This window comes from Ammospiza caudacuta, chromosome 17 (assembly GCF_027887145.1).
Source record: "Ammospiza caudacuta isolate bAmmCau1 chromosome 17, bAmmCau1.pri, whole genome shotgun sequence".
Classification (NCBI taxonomy): Eukaryota; Metazoa; Chordata; class Aves; order Passeriformes; family Passerellidae; genus Ammospiza; species Ammospiza caudacuta.
In genome coordinates, this window is record NC_080609.1 from 1,180,987 (window position 1) to 1,198,234 (window position 17,248).

The 17,248-nt window shown below is 47.8% G+C and overlaps 1 protein-coding gene across 1 annotated transcript; it reads right to left on the reverse strand.

The window, feature by feature from the left end:
* Positions 1–3,420: 3,420 nt before the first annotated feature.
* On the reverse strand, positions 3,421–16,409 carry ROGDI (rogdi atypical leucine zipper). The gene is made up of 11 exons (XM_058816017.1): positions 16,289–16,409; positions 13,774–13,845; positions 12,383–12,465; positions 11,050–11,104; positions 10,495–10,575; positions 8,086–8,181; positions 6,787–6,885; positions 6,199–6,312; positions 5,422–5,471; positions 4,790–4,916; positions 3,421–4,297 (listed from the first exon to the last, which is right to left on the reverse strand). Exons 1-11 carry the CDS (start codon positions 16,328–16,330, stop codon positions 4,256–4,258), a joined length of 861 nt encoding a protein of 286 aa, XP_058672000.1. The 5' UTR covers positions 16,331–16,409; the 3' UTR covers positions 3,421–4,255.
* Between the last annotated feature and the right edge of the window lie 839 nt (positions 16,410–17,248).

The window sequence follows — 17,248 nt, forward strand, 5'->3', positions numbered from 1 at the left end:
GCCCTAGGAGCAGTAATAAGTACAGACTGCCTGTTCCTTGTCACCCCCTCTTCTCCCTGCTCCTCTCTGATTAGTTCACCAGGGCCTTTGTTGTCCCCACCCAGCACTGCTGTCTTTCCCCTTACATCTTTCTTGACATTCACTCGCCACAGGAGTGTCGCAGACATTTTTTCATAGAAATCCTTTCTTTGGGATTTGTTCATCTTCTGGGAAGCTGAGGCCCCAGAAGAAGAATGTAAACAATTGTTATCGGTTGGTGTGGAATGTAACAGGTGCAGCGGTGATTTGGCTTCTGTGAGTGTCTGGATTTGCTGACCATTCACACAAAGTTTGTCCTTGCTTTCTGCTGGACACAGAACTTTGTTATGCATTCTTTTCTATGCTATTCTTAGCTTAGCAGGCTCTGCAACTTCTCTCCTTACTCTTTGTAGTACAGTTATAATGTATTATATATCGTATATCAATAAATACAGCCTTCTGATCATCAACAAGATTCTCGTCCACTTCTCTCACCCCTGAAGACCTCATCAGGGCGCTGTAATATTCGGTGACCCCTCGTGTCAGAGCAAAAATTAATTTGGTAAGACCAGAGGAGCAAATTGCTGCACTGAGTAAAATCCTGTATGTGTAGCATTTGATGGTTGCTTTGAAGTGACCACAGAAGTGGATTCAAGCCAGGAGCTGAAGAACTGAAGATCCTGATTTGGACAGAGTTCACAGCCAAGGCTGACCACAAAGAGAACCTGAAAACCCTCCAGGAGATGTTCGGAAAGAGCAGCAGAACTGTGGAGCGGGCCAGAGCAAGCTGGACTCTTCCAAAAGGTACTGTTGGCTTTTCCCTTCCTGATGAATCAGCCCTTCGTAGCTTGTGGCTGCTTGTATGGAAGACACATGCCTTGGAGGAAGAGGTTCAGTTCTCTCCTTCAGAGGAGAATCTTATTGCCCTCTGGCAGAGATGGGGTGAAGAGGACAGATTTTTTTTGTTAAAAACAGATCTCTATGAGTTTTTTTGATGGGCAAAGCTTTTTGGGTTCTTTACTGATGTCCTATACGCTTTGGATGTTTTTGTGTGGGAATGCATGGACTCCATTTTCCAATTCGTCTGCAGTCAGGGGTGCATTTTTCCTCCTGTCTACCCAGCATTTAAAAAGCTCTTCCCAGTTTTGAAATGGAGAGCAGCTGTTTCTCCATGGATTTCTAACTGCTATGGGCAGGCCCTGTTTCCACCGTCCCCAGTGGGAGAAGACCCGGTGGGGGATGAGTTGGGGCTTCCCAGTCCCCCCTGCTTCGTGGCGGGGGGGGCTGAAACTTCGCCGCGAGAAGAAGGTTTTTTTACTCTTTCTCCGGAGCCTGCGCAGATGGACAGCTCTCTTCCTCCCACTTCTCCCCCGCAGGGGGGATGGGAGTGGACAGGCCTGCCACCGCCAGTCTCTCAGACCCCGCCCCGCTCAGAGATGGGGGTGGCACCAGCCCCTTCGGCCCCCCCGCTGCTTCCACCGGCCTTCCCGCCGCCTCAAGCCGAGACGGTCCCTGTTCAGGATGGTGTTGAAGACGGCGCCGAACCTGCGGGACCCTCAGAGCAGCCTGCGGCCGCTCCTACATCCAGCATGATTCCCTCCCCGGTTCCGGCCCCCCCGCCGCTCGCACTGGCTGCCCCAGCAGTTCTGCCGTTGTCGGAGACTCTGTCCTCCGTGTCGGCGTCAGAGACTGCCCTGGAACCGGCGGCTTGTTCGAGCTTGGACCATCCCGGACTGGCTGGCCCTGCAGCAGCCCCGGTGGCTGGCCTCCCCTTCCTGGAGCGGGGGGTGCCCACCAGCTGACTGTGGGGGCAGTGTGTCTGCCTGCGCTCAAGATCAGCATTCTCGGCGGGTTGGGGGGTGGTTTCTCGGGGATTGTCCCATGGAGGCTGCCATCTTGCGCCCTAGTGGCAGGGGGCAGGGGCATCCCAAGAGTTCTGCCTTTGGTCCCCAGCCTAGTGGGGATGGTGCCATGGGGCGGATGGAAGATACACCTGATGCGTTTGCATTGCAGGGGAAGAGGGCACAGATGGAGGAGACCATAGCTGATTTGCTGTGGGAAACAAACACCTCCAGACCCCAGATGGGATTTCTGGGGAAGGCTTCTATTTCCCTGCTGCTGGCATGCCTCAGTGGTTTTGGGGAAAGGAAGCATCTCACTACCCGTGCTGCCATTGTACTGGCAGCAGAGTGCAGGCCTGTGGGAATGCAGAGCCTGTTTCGTGGGTTTGGGCCAGGGCCATCACTTGGCCTCCTGATGTTTCTGGGGGTTGTGGTTTCTCCTACCGGTCCTGGCCCCCCCTTTGTGGGCCAGTTTTGGGGTTCCTGGTCCATCATGGGCCAGGGCCCCCAGGGCTTTTCCTTCTCTGGCACTGCTCTGCTCAGCTACTGCTCTTTTCCTTTTCTTAGCTTAGCAGCCTCTGCAACTTCTCTCCTTATTCTTTTTAGTATAGTTATAATGTATTATATATCATATATCAATAAATACAGCCTTCTGATCATCAACAAGATTCTCATCCACTTCTCTCACCCCTGAAGACCTCATCAGGGCGCTGTAATACAGCAGGTTGGCTGTATTGGCCTGCAGTATGCTTGGCATCCATGATAGTCTGCCTGCTACTCCTAAGGCTTTGTCTGGGGCTTTTTGTTAACCCCACCAGCTACATATTTGGAGCAACTCTCCCGGCCATTCTTTTACCGAACCCTCATTAGCAAAACCAGGTATCCTGAGCCCCAACTTTGCCACTGATTGGGATCTCATCCCTGAGAATTTTTACTTCTTTCATCACATTGCCTCTGCCCCTGCTAGCTCTTGAGTAGCAGATGTGGGAGAGGAATCCAGCTGCCCATGCTCTTTATCATCCTTCCTGTCAGAGCAGCTGTCCCTTTCACTGTTCCTCCAGGCTATTCAGAACCAAGTGAAATTTGGGAACATTTACACACACCTGTTCACAAAAAGGTGTATGAGAAGGTTGCAAAAGACTTCCAAGGGCAACAGAGCCATGTGGGTAGGTGGCAGCTTCCTGAGAAAATCCTGAACAGGGATCTGGAGACTTCCCACTCTGCCAGAATGTTCTGAATGACTCTATGAGCCAACCCACCCCAGTGTGAATACCTACAGCCTCTTCCAAACATGACTGTCAAGACATGTTTGGAAAACTACTTCAGGTAGTATTTCAAGTATCAGACAGCACTGGGCTGAGGCTATGCAAGCAGACTCAGCCTTTGAAGTGCTGCCCAGGTAATAGTGCCTCCACTACTAACCTCCCCAGTAAAACAAAATACAACCCAGCATGCATAACCAAGAACAGCCACTCACTTGTGAGAGAGAACTGAATCTCAAGATACTCATTCTTTCACAGCCCATATGGGCACTGCAGGTATGAGGATCTTTATTTCACAGTTAGCAATGGCTAAAGGTATGAGTTACACATTGTAGCATCCATATGAAGCAAATCATAGTAGCAACATGGTACTCACTTTGCATTTAATGACAAGATGAAAGACTGCACAAGGTACTCACTTTGCATTTAATGACAAGATGAAAGACTGCACCAGGGCAACTCCAAAGGCTGGTAGTGAAAACAAGATACTAAACCTGGAAAAGACCAATTGGCCCAACTAGGGCTTAGGGAAAAAATTAATTATCACATTGATGCTGGATGAGGGGGGGAGAGAATTCAAACAGCAGCAAGTAAGAGCATCCCCAAAGGGGAATCAGTAACATAGGGATGGGCAGAACAGGCAGGGGAAGGGTTAGTTATAAGCACAGCTGGACCAGATAAGACAAACATATTTCATTACAGGGAGCCACATGCCCTACCTTTTAAGAGGTGTGTTAAGTTAGTCTGTTTTCCCCTCTTTCCAGCCACCTCACAGTCAAGGAGTTAGTTACAACACAATGCACAGATCTAGTTAGTGAGGGTGGTCCAGAGCACCTATCCCTTTTAACAGACCTGTGTAACTTATCAGGGGTTTGGGAAGTGCCAGCCACACAATGCACAAGAGGGACCGATGGAAGCTCCTGGCAATCACACAGCACTACTTGGTGCCCTGCTTATGCAGCAATCCCAGACAAGGCTATTAAAGCTGTGTCTCTGGATACACTGACCCTGCCCAGTGCAGGGCATACGGCAGTGAACCCCAGCACTCCTCAGGCTGACCTGGACTCAGCTGGCATGAGAGAACAGAGAGAGACACTCGAAGTACTGTAAAGGCTTAGACCATTCCACAGAGAATTAATATGGCCTGTAATTCCAGTAACTGGAGAAAACGGAGATCTGGAAAGCAAGAACAAAAGCAAGTAAGTTCCTATACCCCTTGGACCACAAAAAAAGGAGCACATAATGTGTGAGGGAGGGCTTGGCTTCACGGCATTACACACTTCAGCATCGCACTACTGAAAAGCAGGTTTGCTGCTGCTGTCACTCAGGGAGCACAAAGTTACTTGCTCAAGGTGACAGTTGCAGAGCTGGAACTGAGCACTGATCTACTGAAATCTAGGTTGCCTGTTTTGTCTCATCCACCTCATGACTGAGAACACAGAAGTGTCTGCTTGCTCCTTTCCATCTAGTCACCAGGTCAGCAGACATCTGCTACACCACTATACTTATCCTATGGCTGCTTGCTAGGTAGCACCAGCCAGCTCCCTGGCTCCAGAACACTCACTCATCCCTTATTTTCAGCAAGCTGAACAGAACAACATCACATCAGATCTGAGGTCCTCTCAAAACCCAGAGTTAAAAACAAAGGCCCTTTTTCAAGGCCATTACCTTATCCTTCAGCTGCTGGCAAAGCTGCAGTGAAACTGTGAAGAAGACAAGGGCATCATTTAACCATGGGACAACACATTCCACTTTATGGACATGGCTGACTTCATATCGCTGGCTGCCAAACTCACTGGAGAGGGAGGAAAAGAGCACAGCTTCACACACAACAGCACAGAACACAACTGTCCTACATTCCCATCGGAGAGATTATGATGATCAGCACCTGGCAAAGTTACAGAATGCAAACACTCAAGTCCACCTCTGACCAGATTTACAGTTAAGCTAAAGGGTGAAGTTAGGAACTTCCCTTCATTCCAGACAAGGACAGAGGCAGGGAATGCAGATAGCAATGCCAATAACCAAACACTCATTTTTGTTGTAAACTCTCATCTCTAGATAAACTAGTGGTACTGTCTAGATGGGCTGAATCCTGGAAATTCACATATTCTGGCCTTTAGGACCAAGTCATTCCAAAGACACAAAAGAGCATTCACAGTTACAGCACGTGACTCAATCGAGGTTTTCCACTTCAGAGATGCTATAAGAGAAACTGCATGTAGGTGTTCGGATTTCACCCTCAAGACATACCAACACCTGTTATCCAGGTACACTACCCTTGTAGTGACTGTACTTACAACATGGCCCCAGGATTGTGCAAAACAGACCCTCCAGCAGGCTTGAAGTTCTAGAGAAGGAAAAGGTGATTAGGATTTTAATGTAGTAAACGAACCACTTAGAAGAAAGACAATTAACGCTCACACTTTCAGTAGCCTGACATCAAGAAACACCCATGCTCTATTAGCCTGGACCCTCCAACAATATGAAATCCCTTTAGTTAGAACCCTTCCTGCTCCTTCATGAAAGGAGTTCATTCCTTCATTGGCTGAGTTCAATGTAGCTCCAAATGTTATCACTACAGAAATAAGATTAGAAGATCCAGAAGAGAAACAAAATCTAGATTTTTAGGAAAATCTTCCTTATGGAAGGACTGCATTTCATAAAGCTTAAGAGTTTAAGGCTGTTTTTACAGGACATCAAGTTGACCCATGCAACAGGTGAAGCAGAAAACTATCTATCGAAATTCCATGAGGAAATCCAAGGTGCTACTCAGATGTAAACTGGATTAATATAACTATGCCACAAAATTATCAAACTGTATTTGAAGTATTTGCTAAAAAATGCCTTACTCCAGAGCACTGGTATGTTCTTCTGGACTAAGCAGCCATGCCCCAAAGTAGATTTAGAACCAGTGTTCTGTGTGCAGCAGACCTAAACACACTTAGTACCAGCTGAACTTATTTCTGCATTATCTTATGAATATAACATTGCACCAGGTAGCAGTGTGATCTCCTCCTCACAGTGGAACGTCAGGAGAGGAAACTAAACAAAGCTCATGAGATAGCAGGCATCACCTTGGTTGTGCTGGGCTGCATCACATGGAGCTGGTAGACAGTGAGGCACAGCTTGTTCAGATTAATATAGAAATTCACAAGGATGTCTGGAGGCAGCACAGGAGTGAACATTTTCTGGCAAGAAAATTAGTTTGTCAGTGAAAAGATCATAATTCTAATGCTGGGAAATCATTCCCTTTTCCCAAGCCACACTACAATTACCCCGTGTCAAAAGAAAAACATTAGGAGAGAAACAAAGACTGAGCAGCTGCAGAAAATGACTGTTGCTCTCACTGCTCTTGATCAAATGATATATGCATGAGTGACAAGAGAGGATGGAGCAGCGTTCACAAGGGCAAATCATCCCTGGGCAAGACTCTCGGGCAGAGAACAGAACTTATTCTCAAGAGAACCAGAGTCCTCATGCCCAAGTCATCTGCATTCCCACAGGAAGATAAAGAACAGTTAAAACCAATCAGGATTTGCACTTGCTTCAGTTCTGCCTCAGGAGACACTTCAGAAACCCACTTCCACCAAGATGCAGCCCAGTATCCAAACTGCTGCAATGCTGCCAGACCTGTATAGAGATCTAGACCATCACATACTTACTGTGAGACCACTGGAGGCAATTTCTGGTAGTGTCAGAGTGGCAGGAGTGGTCAGTCGATTTCGGGCTCTGGAGAGCTGCAACATCACAGCATCCATAAGCTACAAGGTAATGTACAGAACCACTGCTGAGTGTGATTCCTGGACAGCTCTGGGCAGAGTGCTGCAGAACCCTACAGCCTTCTGCAAGTCTTAAAACAACAACTGCCACTACCCCCCATCCTTCCAGGAATTCGGGAACTTATTGGGAAGGGCTGGCTCCCACATAAATGCAGTTTAACTTTCACCACCATCAGAGACTTATGAGACAGGTCAGGAGTGTTCAATACCAGCGAATGCTGAGGGAACAGCTATTCATGACAAGAATACCAAGCCAACATGAGATCAATTACTGATGCTACAAAGGCATCAACAAACTCATCATCAGCTCTTCAGAAGAACACGCATTAAGGTAAAAACAAGCTGTATTCTCGGTGTCCCCACTCCCACATCACAGGTCCAACTGCTGCATGGGCTCCCTCTGCTCATAACCAGCTATGAGTGAGGCAGTAAATAAAAAGAACCAGCTCATTGTGAGGCCAATCCTGCCAGAAACCACAGTTCAAAGGCTCTTCAGGCAGACTTCCTCTTCCAGAAAAAAAGGGGAAGCAACATGTCTGTTACAGACCTCATGACTGCTAAGATGAAGGCATTTTGTATAATGACTAATATCTCCCCTCACTTCCACTTGAGTTTTCTCATGTTTGATGATGTGATGAATTCTAATAAGCAAGCCAAAATTCTGTTGCCTTCAGAGAGCATTTTCAAGCAGAAGGTTGGGCTTCACTGCCATGCAGCAGCTGCTCTGTATTAGACCCCAGAAAATACTACTGGCAAGAGAGAAGTCACTTTGAGATTTTCAGTAAATCACAAGTACTGTCATCTTCTGTTTACTGATGGCTGCCTCACTGCTGCTCTTGCCTGCAGCACTGATCAACAGAGAGTAAGTTATGTAACAACATCATCCACAGAAGATCAAGGAATATCCTCCTACATTATCACTGGTATGTAACGGTGCACTGACTGCTCAGATTACTGTTCACCAGGATGTACAGCCCTGTTACTAATGCTAAACTAGTACAGATGCATATAAAATATGAGGTCACGTGGACACTTCTTGACATGGGTATGCATGGGTACAACTATTAAGTCTGTTTCCACTAAGAGACTCAGACAGTAATCTGCATTAACTGTGTTTAAAACAACAAATGGAGGGAAGAAAAATGCATGTTCCTACCCAAGCATCAGGAGCTTTCTCCTCACCTTGAGCACCTCCAAGCCTGTTTTGAACTGGTAGTTCGCATCTCTGTTCATAAGCAGATAAATGGCTTGGTTCACATGGTTTCTAGCGTCCTGGATCTGCAAAGGTACAAATACAGTCCTATGAAAGAAACACCCTGTAAGAACATGTACTCAGAAGTAAAGGTTTCCCCAGTTATCTCACTGACCTTAAGAATGGTGTCTTCTCAAATGTAATGCCATGTCTAAATGTCAGATACTGTCTAACACAAACCTACCACTGGTTCCCAGAAGCATTACTGGGTTCTCCACTCATGGACTGGAGATACAGAACAGTCTGACAGCTACAACCTGGATTGTCAGTACAAATATTGCTCCTGTCCTGAAGTGACATCAGGCATTCTCATCCTGGGAGTGCTCTGACTATGACTGCTTGGTAGGAATTCTCACTGGTAATGGCATACAGCAGTCAGTTCCAGCACCATGAACAATGATTTCATCCTATCAGAGCTAAAACAAATGACATCAATGAACAACAAGCACTGATTTCTAATACAGTGTCTCTGTCAATATCAGTATCAAAGAGTACTTTAAAGTGAAATTGTTGGGATTGAGAGTCATCTCCAGCATCAAGAAGCTGTGCCATTGTGTGGGACCGGACCAGACTCAGGACACAGCTGGCTCAAGTTCCTCTCAAGCAAGAGGAACACAGTCACAAAAGCAAGGTTGACAGGTGTATCCTTGCTTTCATGAGAGCAAGGACAAACCAGAGGAAGACAATGGCCCTGGGAGAAGCTGACTGCGTTCAATTTTAGGCAGCAGCATGAAAATGGAAAAACAAACCCAAGGAGTAAATTAGAGGGTGCAAATGGAACAGCTAAGCAGAGAAGCTTGTACAAGAAGTGTCTGCTGGGAGACAGGCTACACAGCTTGGGGTATTTGTAGTTTGATATATTTACAATGCCCTCCAGCAGTCACAGCTCCCAGCTCTACATCCTTGTAGAAGCCTCCCTGGCATAGACCTGACTCTGGTTCCTTCTAATGCAGAGCTCAGAGAATACAGAACAGCCCTGCTCTAAGAAAGCTCTTGCACTGGAGGCCACAGAGAGAAGAGTGAAAATGGTAAGTCCACTGTCAGACTGCAGAGAGACTGCAGCTACTTGGACATCTCCAAATATCAGTATCTCCAGCCTTGAAATCTCCTAGAGGCTTCTGAGCAAGCCAAACTGCTCCTGGCAGCACTACCCAACCAAACAATGCCAACCCTGCTGTTATGATGCTCCATTCATATTCCCCCTTGACTCTGCTTTCTTTTCTAATCAACTTCCTCAAAATTTATGTGCCTGCACTTGTGCTCCTCAAAAATGTGCCTGCACTACAACTTCTTACCCATGACTTCACTTTGTACAGAGAAATAAAACTCCAACTATCACCACTCAGTAAGGGAAGACACTCCTTTGAGATGCTAATTTTTAATTCAGACAGGCCAAAGATCACCATATAACCACTTTAAATGCTTCTGCACTCAGTCCTTTAGGCACTCACACTCATATCTGGACAACGTTAGAACACAAAATGCAAGTAAATAAAGGAAGTTGTCTTCCATAAAAGCTGATAGAAGTCTTCCAACCAGGCCGCAGAACAAAACAGCCACAAAAGAGGAGGCACTGCTGAGTGTTGTCACAAAAACTTTCTTGCTTTGTTGCAAGGCATAAACAACCACAGTCAAGTCTGGTATTAACATCCCAAGTACGCAATTTTCTAGATTTCTACAAATTTGATAGATAGAGCTTTCACTGCTAAAGCAGATGTTGGGAACTGCACTCAATGCCAAATGCACTCATCGCGTAGAAAAACCTGAGCTATGGCACGAGGAAATACCTTGAATCCATCTTCCTCCAACCTACTCAGCTGTGACAAATTGAGGCAAACCATGTCTTCAGATACTAGGTCAGGTCCTGAAATCAGGTATGTCCCAGAAAATGATGGGAAAGAGATTCTGGTTCTGGACAGCTGCATTATTTTAACTCCTTACCTGAGGGAACTCAGACATGCTGCTGAACACAATAATTTGTTCTCAGTGTAAACAAATGCATCTGTAAGAGAATGAGAACATGCTACTCCAAGCCCCTGAAGCTGCTCTTTGCCCTTCTAGCTTGTGGTAACATGGGACAGTCCTGCACAGGCACCTCAGGCACTCCTTTACAGGATCATGACTGCTATGCAGACAGCCTTCAGATCAACTGGTGTGTAGGGAATGAGCCCACCCAGGCACCCCAACTCAATTTAACTGATTTAATTACACCTGCTTTCTCCTTTAGCTTTTACCACTGTAGCTCATGTGGAATGGACATAACAATCTCAAAAGACTAAAGTTACTGCTCAGAGAGCACTGAGGCTGTGGATGGGTGGGCAACTAGAGCCAACAGGTACCTGCTGCAATTTCCACTGCTTGTCTTCCCGGAATGCAAAATGCAGGAGCTGATTGTTTCTGGGCATTTTCAGATTAACATCCTTGAAAAAAGAAACAAACACATGAGAGCAAGAAATGCCTGTATGCAAAAGATGAGGGCTGGCAGTCACATTCCTTTCTTCCAGACCATCCTAGCAAACTGCCTTCTGCAATCCTGGCACAGCCAGAACCTCAGTGCTTCCACAGGATGATATTAATACAAAGAATAGGTTGAAATGCACTGAGTGAATCAGGATCCTAGCAGGACACATGACCTCAGCCCAGAAGGTCCCCAGGCCAACTTGTTATTACACAACAAAGGTGGTGAAGGCAAGGAATCCCAGTGGAAGTTGACTACAGCACTCAGCACCACGTGGTGGTGGTAGAAGGGGATATCAATTAGGGAGAACTGACAAAGAACACTGATCACTGGTAACACAAAACCAGGGTGACCTCCCTCCCTGAGGTGATCAAAGGCTGATAAGGGTGACACCCACCCACTGCCATACAAAGCAAGAAGCATTGCAAGTACTCACAGCTTGACACAGTGCATCTCCCTGCAGCGTCATCACACCTTTCACCTGGTCTGTGCTGGAATGAGAGGAAACAGCTAGGCAACACATGTCACAAGAGGCACCTATCAATTGCCAGCCTAAAACCTCCCCTCCTCGTCCTATGTAGCCAGCACAGCTCCTCCTGCCCAGGGTCTGTACACTGCTCCTGCCCAGTAGCTGAACAACCACACACACACTTTCAAGTCCCCAGTTCTTGGCCTGTGGTGAACGCCAGTCATATTCTTTATGGGCCACCTCACCCTAACTGCTCTGCCTAAAACATTACCTTCATGTCTGATCCCATTCTTATTCCATTTATCACCTGTCAACAAATTGGCTGCTGTTACAAACAGCTCCAGCAGGCACAAGCACAAGACAATAAATTAATTACTGACATTGAAGAGTTAGATGATTCCTATAGGAGTTCAAAGCTACAACCCACACCCCATTCCAAGAGAAAAGACCTCAAATAAGTAAAACCCCACAACCTTCAAAAAATAAAAACCCCACACCCTAAACTCTTTAAAAGGTCCTGCAAGATGACGCACATGTATAACAGTCTGAGGAGAAGACTGAAGCATCTAGTTGGGCCCTACCTTACATTTTACTATATAAGAGACTCTTTTGATCAACACTACAAGATCCACCTTACAACAACAAATGAAAACTAAGTTAACTAAGATCTGAAGAAGACAATGTTCAAACTTAGTACAGAATTACTGCATGATTCCTTGCAATGATGTGACAGTCCTAATGACTAAGGTTAACTGCTTTGTGAAAAGCCTGTGAACTCCACCAATACTGAGACCACTGAGGATCAAAAAATGGATATCAATTTCAGAAGAACTGCACACCAATAGCACCTTCTGCACAAGCCTCAGTTTGCTTTGTGTGAAGGAGATTTACTATTGCTATTTTACGGAGATTAGGAGAAAGGTTAAGATTTCTCCACAGTCAGGGTCAGAAACTGAGCCAAGAGCAGAATTCAGGTCTTGTAACTGCAACTCCCTGTGTCATAATCACAAAAATGCCCTTTGGCAAACTGCCCACAGCACTGAGGCAACACACAGGCATGTGGTCAGGAATCAGTGACTACATTATAGGTGTCAGCACAAAATGGCACAAGGCTGGCTCAGGCAGCTCTGGAGCACAGCTACAGACTGTTACCTTCACCTGCCATGAAGTTTGTTTTCCTTAAGGCAAAATCTCCTATTAAAGAAAACCCAGGCCTTCTGCAAAGCCCTACATCAGAGATCCTCCAGGAGCTGCACCATTTGCTGCAGAGGGAAGTGACCTGCTGACCATCACCACTTACCCTGATGTGCTTAGTACAAAGTTCTCTTGCTTGACAGCTCCTCCTGAGCCAGTGGTGGGTAAGGCAAAGCGGTGGGAAGCCTCCTGCCCAAGAGAGGACACAGTGAATGCTGGAGCATCTGCCTGGGTCCAGCACACCATGAGCCAGGAACAAAGATAATGTGGACACCATCAAGTGGCTAAATATGTAGCAGTCAACTCTGCCAGCCTCCTGAAGCTCACCAAGCAGAGCACTTGGATTTCCTCGTACTGCAGGACTGATGAAGCCCAGAAGGAGGCTCAGCGCACACAACCCATGGCAAAAGGCATTTTCAAATCCCACACCCTGGATCTGGGCAGTGCCAGCAGGATCCCCAAGTTGCCCACAGAAGGAGCAGCACCTGACAGCTCAGCTCTGCATACCCTCAGGCACCATAGTGCTGCCCCTTATCACAGCTGGTCTTTACACATGAAGGAGGTGTAGAGAGAACACCAGCCCTCCCCAGCCCTTCATCTGCTTATACTGGCTGGTGACTGCCCTTTACACACTTCACCCTCAAAACTATAATAAATTCTTCAAAACAGGTACTATATATAAAGGTACTGCAGTCTATTGTCACCTGCCATTGACTCCAGTCCTGGGGTTTTGAGTCAGCACTATGGCACTCGCACCTGCTCTGGCACTTGCCCCTCACCTCCACAGTTTTGGCCCTGCTCTTCCATCACTCCATAACCTCTAAAAGCCTGAGAGTGTTAAGGGGCTGGGCCTCTTGAACACTGATCCAGCAGACACACTGTTATGTGTGCACTCACAGTGCACTCACCATGCACAGCGGTCCCTTTGGCCAGTTCCCCACTGGCTGCTTGGAAAGAGTCAGCCCCACAGCACATGCTCAGGCTGGAGAAAGGTGAGAAAAGGGCTGCCCATCTGCTACAGCTGAACACATCAGGCCTCTGAAAGGGGCAGGTACCAGCAGAGGAGTGGGCAGGTTGAGGAAAGGATGATTTTGAACAAGGAGAGCGCATACCAGTAATTACTGCACAAGTAGCAGATGTCACCTAAAGGCCACGTTGCTTGCTTCCACCAGCACACATCAGAGTTACAGCAGATTCAGATTCTCTATTCCAGAAAATATTTGTATCTCAGTCAAATGCCTGGCAGATAGTCTGGCTGGCTCCATGTATCTTTTCAAAGCAGCTCTCAGCAGAGGATAAAGAACAGAGAAATCTTGGGGGTATCAGATTTACTGTGAGTCCTCAAGAGCAGAGGGCAAGCAAGCACCAGGGAAAGAACTGAACATGCATGAATGACCTTTCTGTGCAGCCTCTACCAAGAACTTATTCCTGCATCAGAAACCTATCACCATTCCTTAGACAGAAGGTCAAACAAAACTCAGACAAAATTAACCTCACCTTCAAAATATCCTGCAGCTGTCTCAAAACAGCATGGACCTCTTCTTGTAAAAGCCATTTAAATTCTTCTTCCTATGTAATGGAAAAATAGAAGTGGAATCATTAGACACCAAACACTGCAAGCAAATCTCTCAGACATATGCCAAAATTATTTAAGTTTTAAGTGTACTGTTCTGCGCTGTTTAAATAAAGGAGAACAAAAGTTTTCTTCCTGATTTGTTGAAAAACCTCAGTCTCCACATCTCCACTTCTCCATCCCAGTCCAATGAAGTGTCCTCATTTTTGCCCTTTGTTTAAAAAGCAATTTGGTACACAAATCACTGTACCAAAAAACCTAGAATTGAATGCAACTTTCAGAGCAAAGTAAAAATACTACTGTGTCAAAAACTGCGGCATCTTTTTATGCTTTTGAGATGGACTCACCTGGCTGCCAGACACTACCCAGCCTCCCTCACTGCCCCTTCCTCAGAAGGAAATAAGATAATAGGCCAAGGTAAAGCTAGAGAGATCCATTACCAACTCCTGGTACAGACAAAACTGAATCAATTTGCAGACAAATTTGTTGCTAGTTAAGTGGTAAGAAACAAAGATATAAACTAAAATGAGCATCCCCACCCACATCCCCAGCATTTCCCAAGCAATAACAGTCTAAAACCAAAACAGTTAAAATGAAAAGGAGCGGGGGGGGGGGGGGGGGGGGGGGGGGGGAGGAGGGGAACACAGGCTGTGGACTCCCAATCATTGGGGCAAATTCAGTAATGAACAAGTTCAGATCTGATGACTCACTGCCTTGAGCCTCCATTGGCTGCTGCCACAGAGAAGCCTGTATAAAGCAGACCCTCAAAGCACATCTAGTGTTCCTGTTAAACCATGAGTCCCCATGCAGGTCATCAAAGAAGTGGGGAACAGAAGCAAGCATGGGATAAAGAAAAGATTGCCACTTGTCATCCTGTAAGAAAAGAGAAATTTTCCATGGGGAGAGTTCTGAGCAGCTTGTCCACAGAAAAACAGGCAAGCTATGGTCAACTCAGATTTTTAAGCTTGCAGTTTCTCTGCTAGATGGTTCCAGTTCACCATGAGGAACACAACCCCCCACTGAGGTGTCATCACGTTATGCAAGTTATCCCAACAACCAGTGGGACAAAATCAGGTTTGTTTCAGCAAACATTTATCCAAGGCAGGCACACACAACAAAGCCAGGCAGCATTCTCTGTTATCCTTCAAAGCAGTTTGAGTGCAGGACCATCGACTTTGATGCTTTAATCCTCTTTTGGGTTTCTGGGAATTATACTGATCATAGAATATTCTTAACTGGAAGGCAGCCACAAGGATCATGAAGTCCGTGTGTGGGCTCTACACAGGACAGCCCAAGAATTCCACCACGTGCCTGAAAGTGTTGTCAAAACTCTCCCTGAAATCCGTCAGTCAGGGTGCTATGACCACTGCCCTGGGGAGCCTCTTCCAGTGTCTGACCACCCTCTGGATGAAGAAACTTTTCCAAATATCCAGCCTAAACCTCCCCTGACAGAGCTCCATGCTGTTCCCTCAGATCCTGTCACTAATCACCAGAGAGAAGATGGATGTGCAACTCTCACTCTGTAATGTTTGGCGTCCTCCAGGTTCCCAAAGGAACAATGATCCCATGGGTGCAGCAGATACGTTTAGCACCTCCAACACCCACCACTATTATGCAGGTGTTTCTACTCAAAATGCCCATTGGTATGTTTCTTCCCTTTAGTCACAGCAAGAAATTGCCTTTCCCCTGCCCATTGGCTTTTGGAGTAAGCCAAGTTGGTGCACATCTGTGTGCTGCACAGCTGTGTTTTTGGGGAATGCTGGTCATACGCTTCTAAACCATATGACATTAGAAAAACCCGTTTTCCCATGTAGATTTCCATCCAGACCGACGTATCTCTAAACCCGATCTCCATACCGAAGATGTCATTGCTCCTCGGAGATCCTGTTCCGGGGAGGCCGCAGTGACGCCTGCTCTGCGCCGCCCCCGCGGCTACCAGTTCACTAGGGCGGTTCGGGCACCCACCATGCGAGGGGCGCTTCAGCGGGACACCAAGGTCAAAGGGCACATTCACGGTGTGCCGGGAGCAGGGCGACCCCGGCCCTGCCACCCCACCCAACCCCACCCGGCCCGTCGGAGGAGCAGCGTCGGTGGCAGAGAAGCATGGGCGCCGCTGCTGGGCGAGGCGGGGGGAGGCCGCGGCCTCCAAGCCACACGGCGACGGCGCTCGGGCACCGGCCCGAAAGCCTGACCCGACAGCATGCCGGAACTTCGGCAGCGCCTCCAGTTAAGGCAGCTGCACGAGGGCTGGGCCCGAGCAGCCCCTGCACAGGGCTCGGCCCGGACCCAGGCGCAGGTGACGGCCTTGCCGCCATCCCGCGGCTCCCCGCCCGAGCCCGGCCAGACAGAACGAATCTACGGCGGCCTAGCAGCGCTGTCATGCGCAGGGAGAAGCCCCTGTCGCTCGCCCCGGCCCCGCCGAGCGCCCGCCCGACTCACCAGCACCGCCCGCTCCCCCTGCGTCGCCATCGCCGCCGCCATCCCGACACCGCCAGCCCCGCCCCCAGCACCGCACGCGCACGGCCCAGCAACGCTTGATTGGGCAGCGCCGCTCTCCACCGCCCGCGAGGGCGGGGCCCCGCGCGTGACGACAGCAGGGCGGGACTTCGCCCGCACACGCCCCGAGCGCGTCCCCGCTGCCTGATAGGTCAGAGCGGCCCGTCCCCAGCCCAGAGCACATAGGCGACGATCAAAACGAACCGCGTGTAAGAATACTCCAGAAGTGATGAAACTTCCACTCATTTAAAATAAATACATTTATCCTGGCAGTGAGGTCTTTGTATAGAAGTCGGTGAGTTTCATTTCACAACGGTTGTACTGCGAGCGAGACGAGAGGTGAGGGCATAGCATCTTCACCACACCAGCCCCTGGGGAGGGGTAGGAACAGCCCCGGTTCCTGCTGTAAGCACAGCTCTCGACTTCCTAGCTGTTGCTTTTATTGACAGTGCTCAAAAAGAGAGCTTCCTCGGGCACCTGTAACTCACTGCACCTGAAACCCACTATTATCTACACTTCATTTCATCCTCACACCTCAGGGCAGGAACAGCTACTGCTGTCCAAGTGTCTGATTATCCACGAGCAGTATTCAGAGCTTGTAAACATTTCAGTTAAGGATCATATCTTAGAATACCAAATTAACTGCTGAGTTACTGTTCACAGAATCATGGGAACGCTGGGGTTGACAGGATCCTTAATGCTCATCTCATTCCACCCTCCTGTGATGGACAAGAATCTTCCACTGGATTCAAAAAAACCCCAAATGCCAGAAGGATTAATATCCCAGCCCAAAACTTAACAGAAGTTGTCATCAACACCAGAATATTAAAACCAAGGATCCTCCTCTCATCCCAGATGCATGTAGCCCTCTGCACACAGAGCATGGAATTTATCCAAACTTAT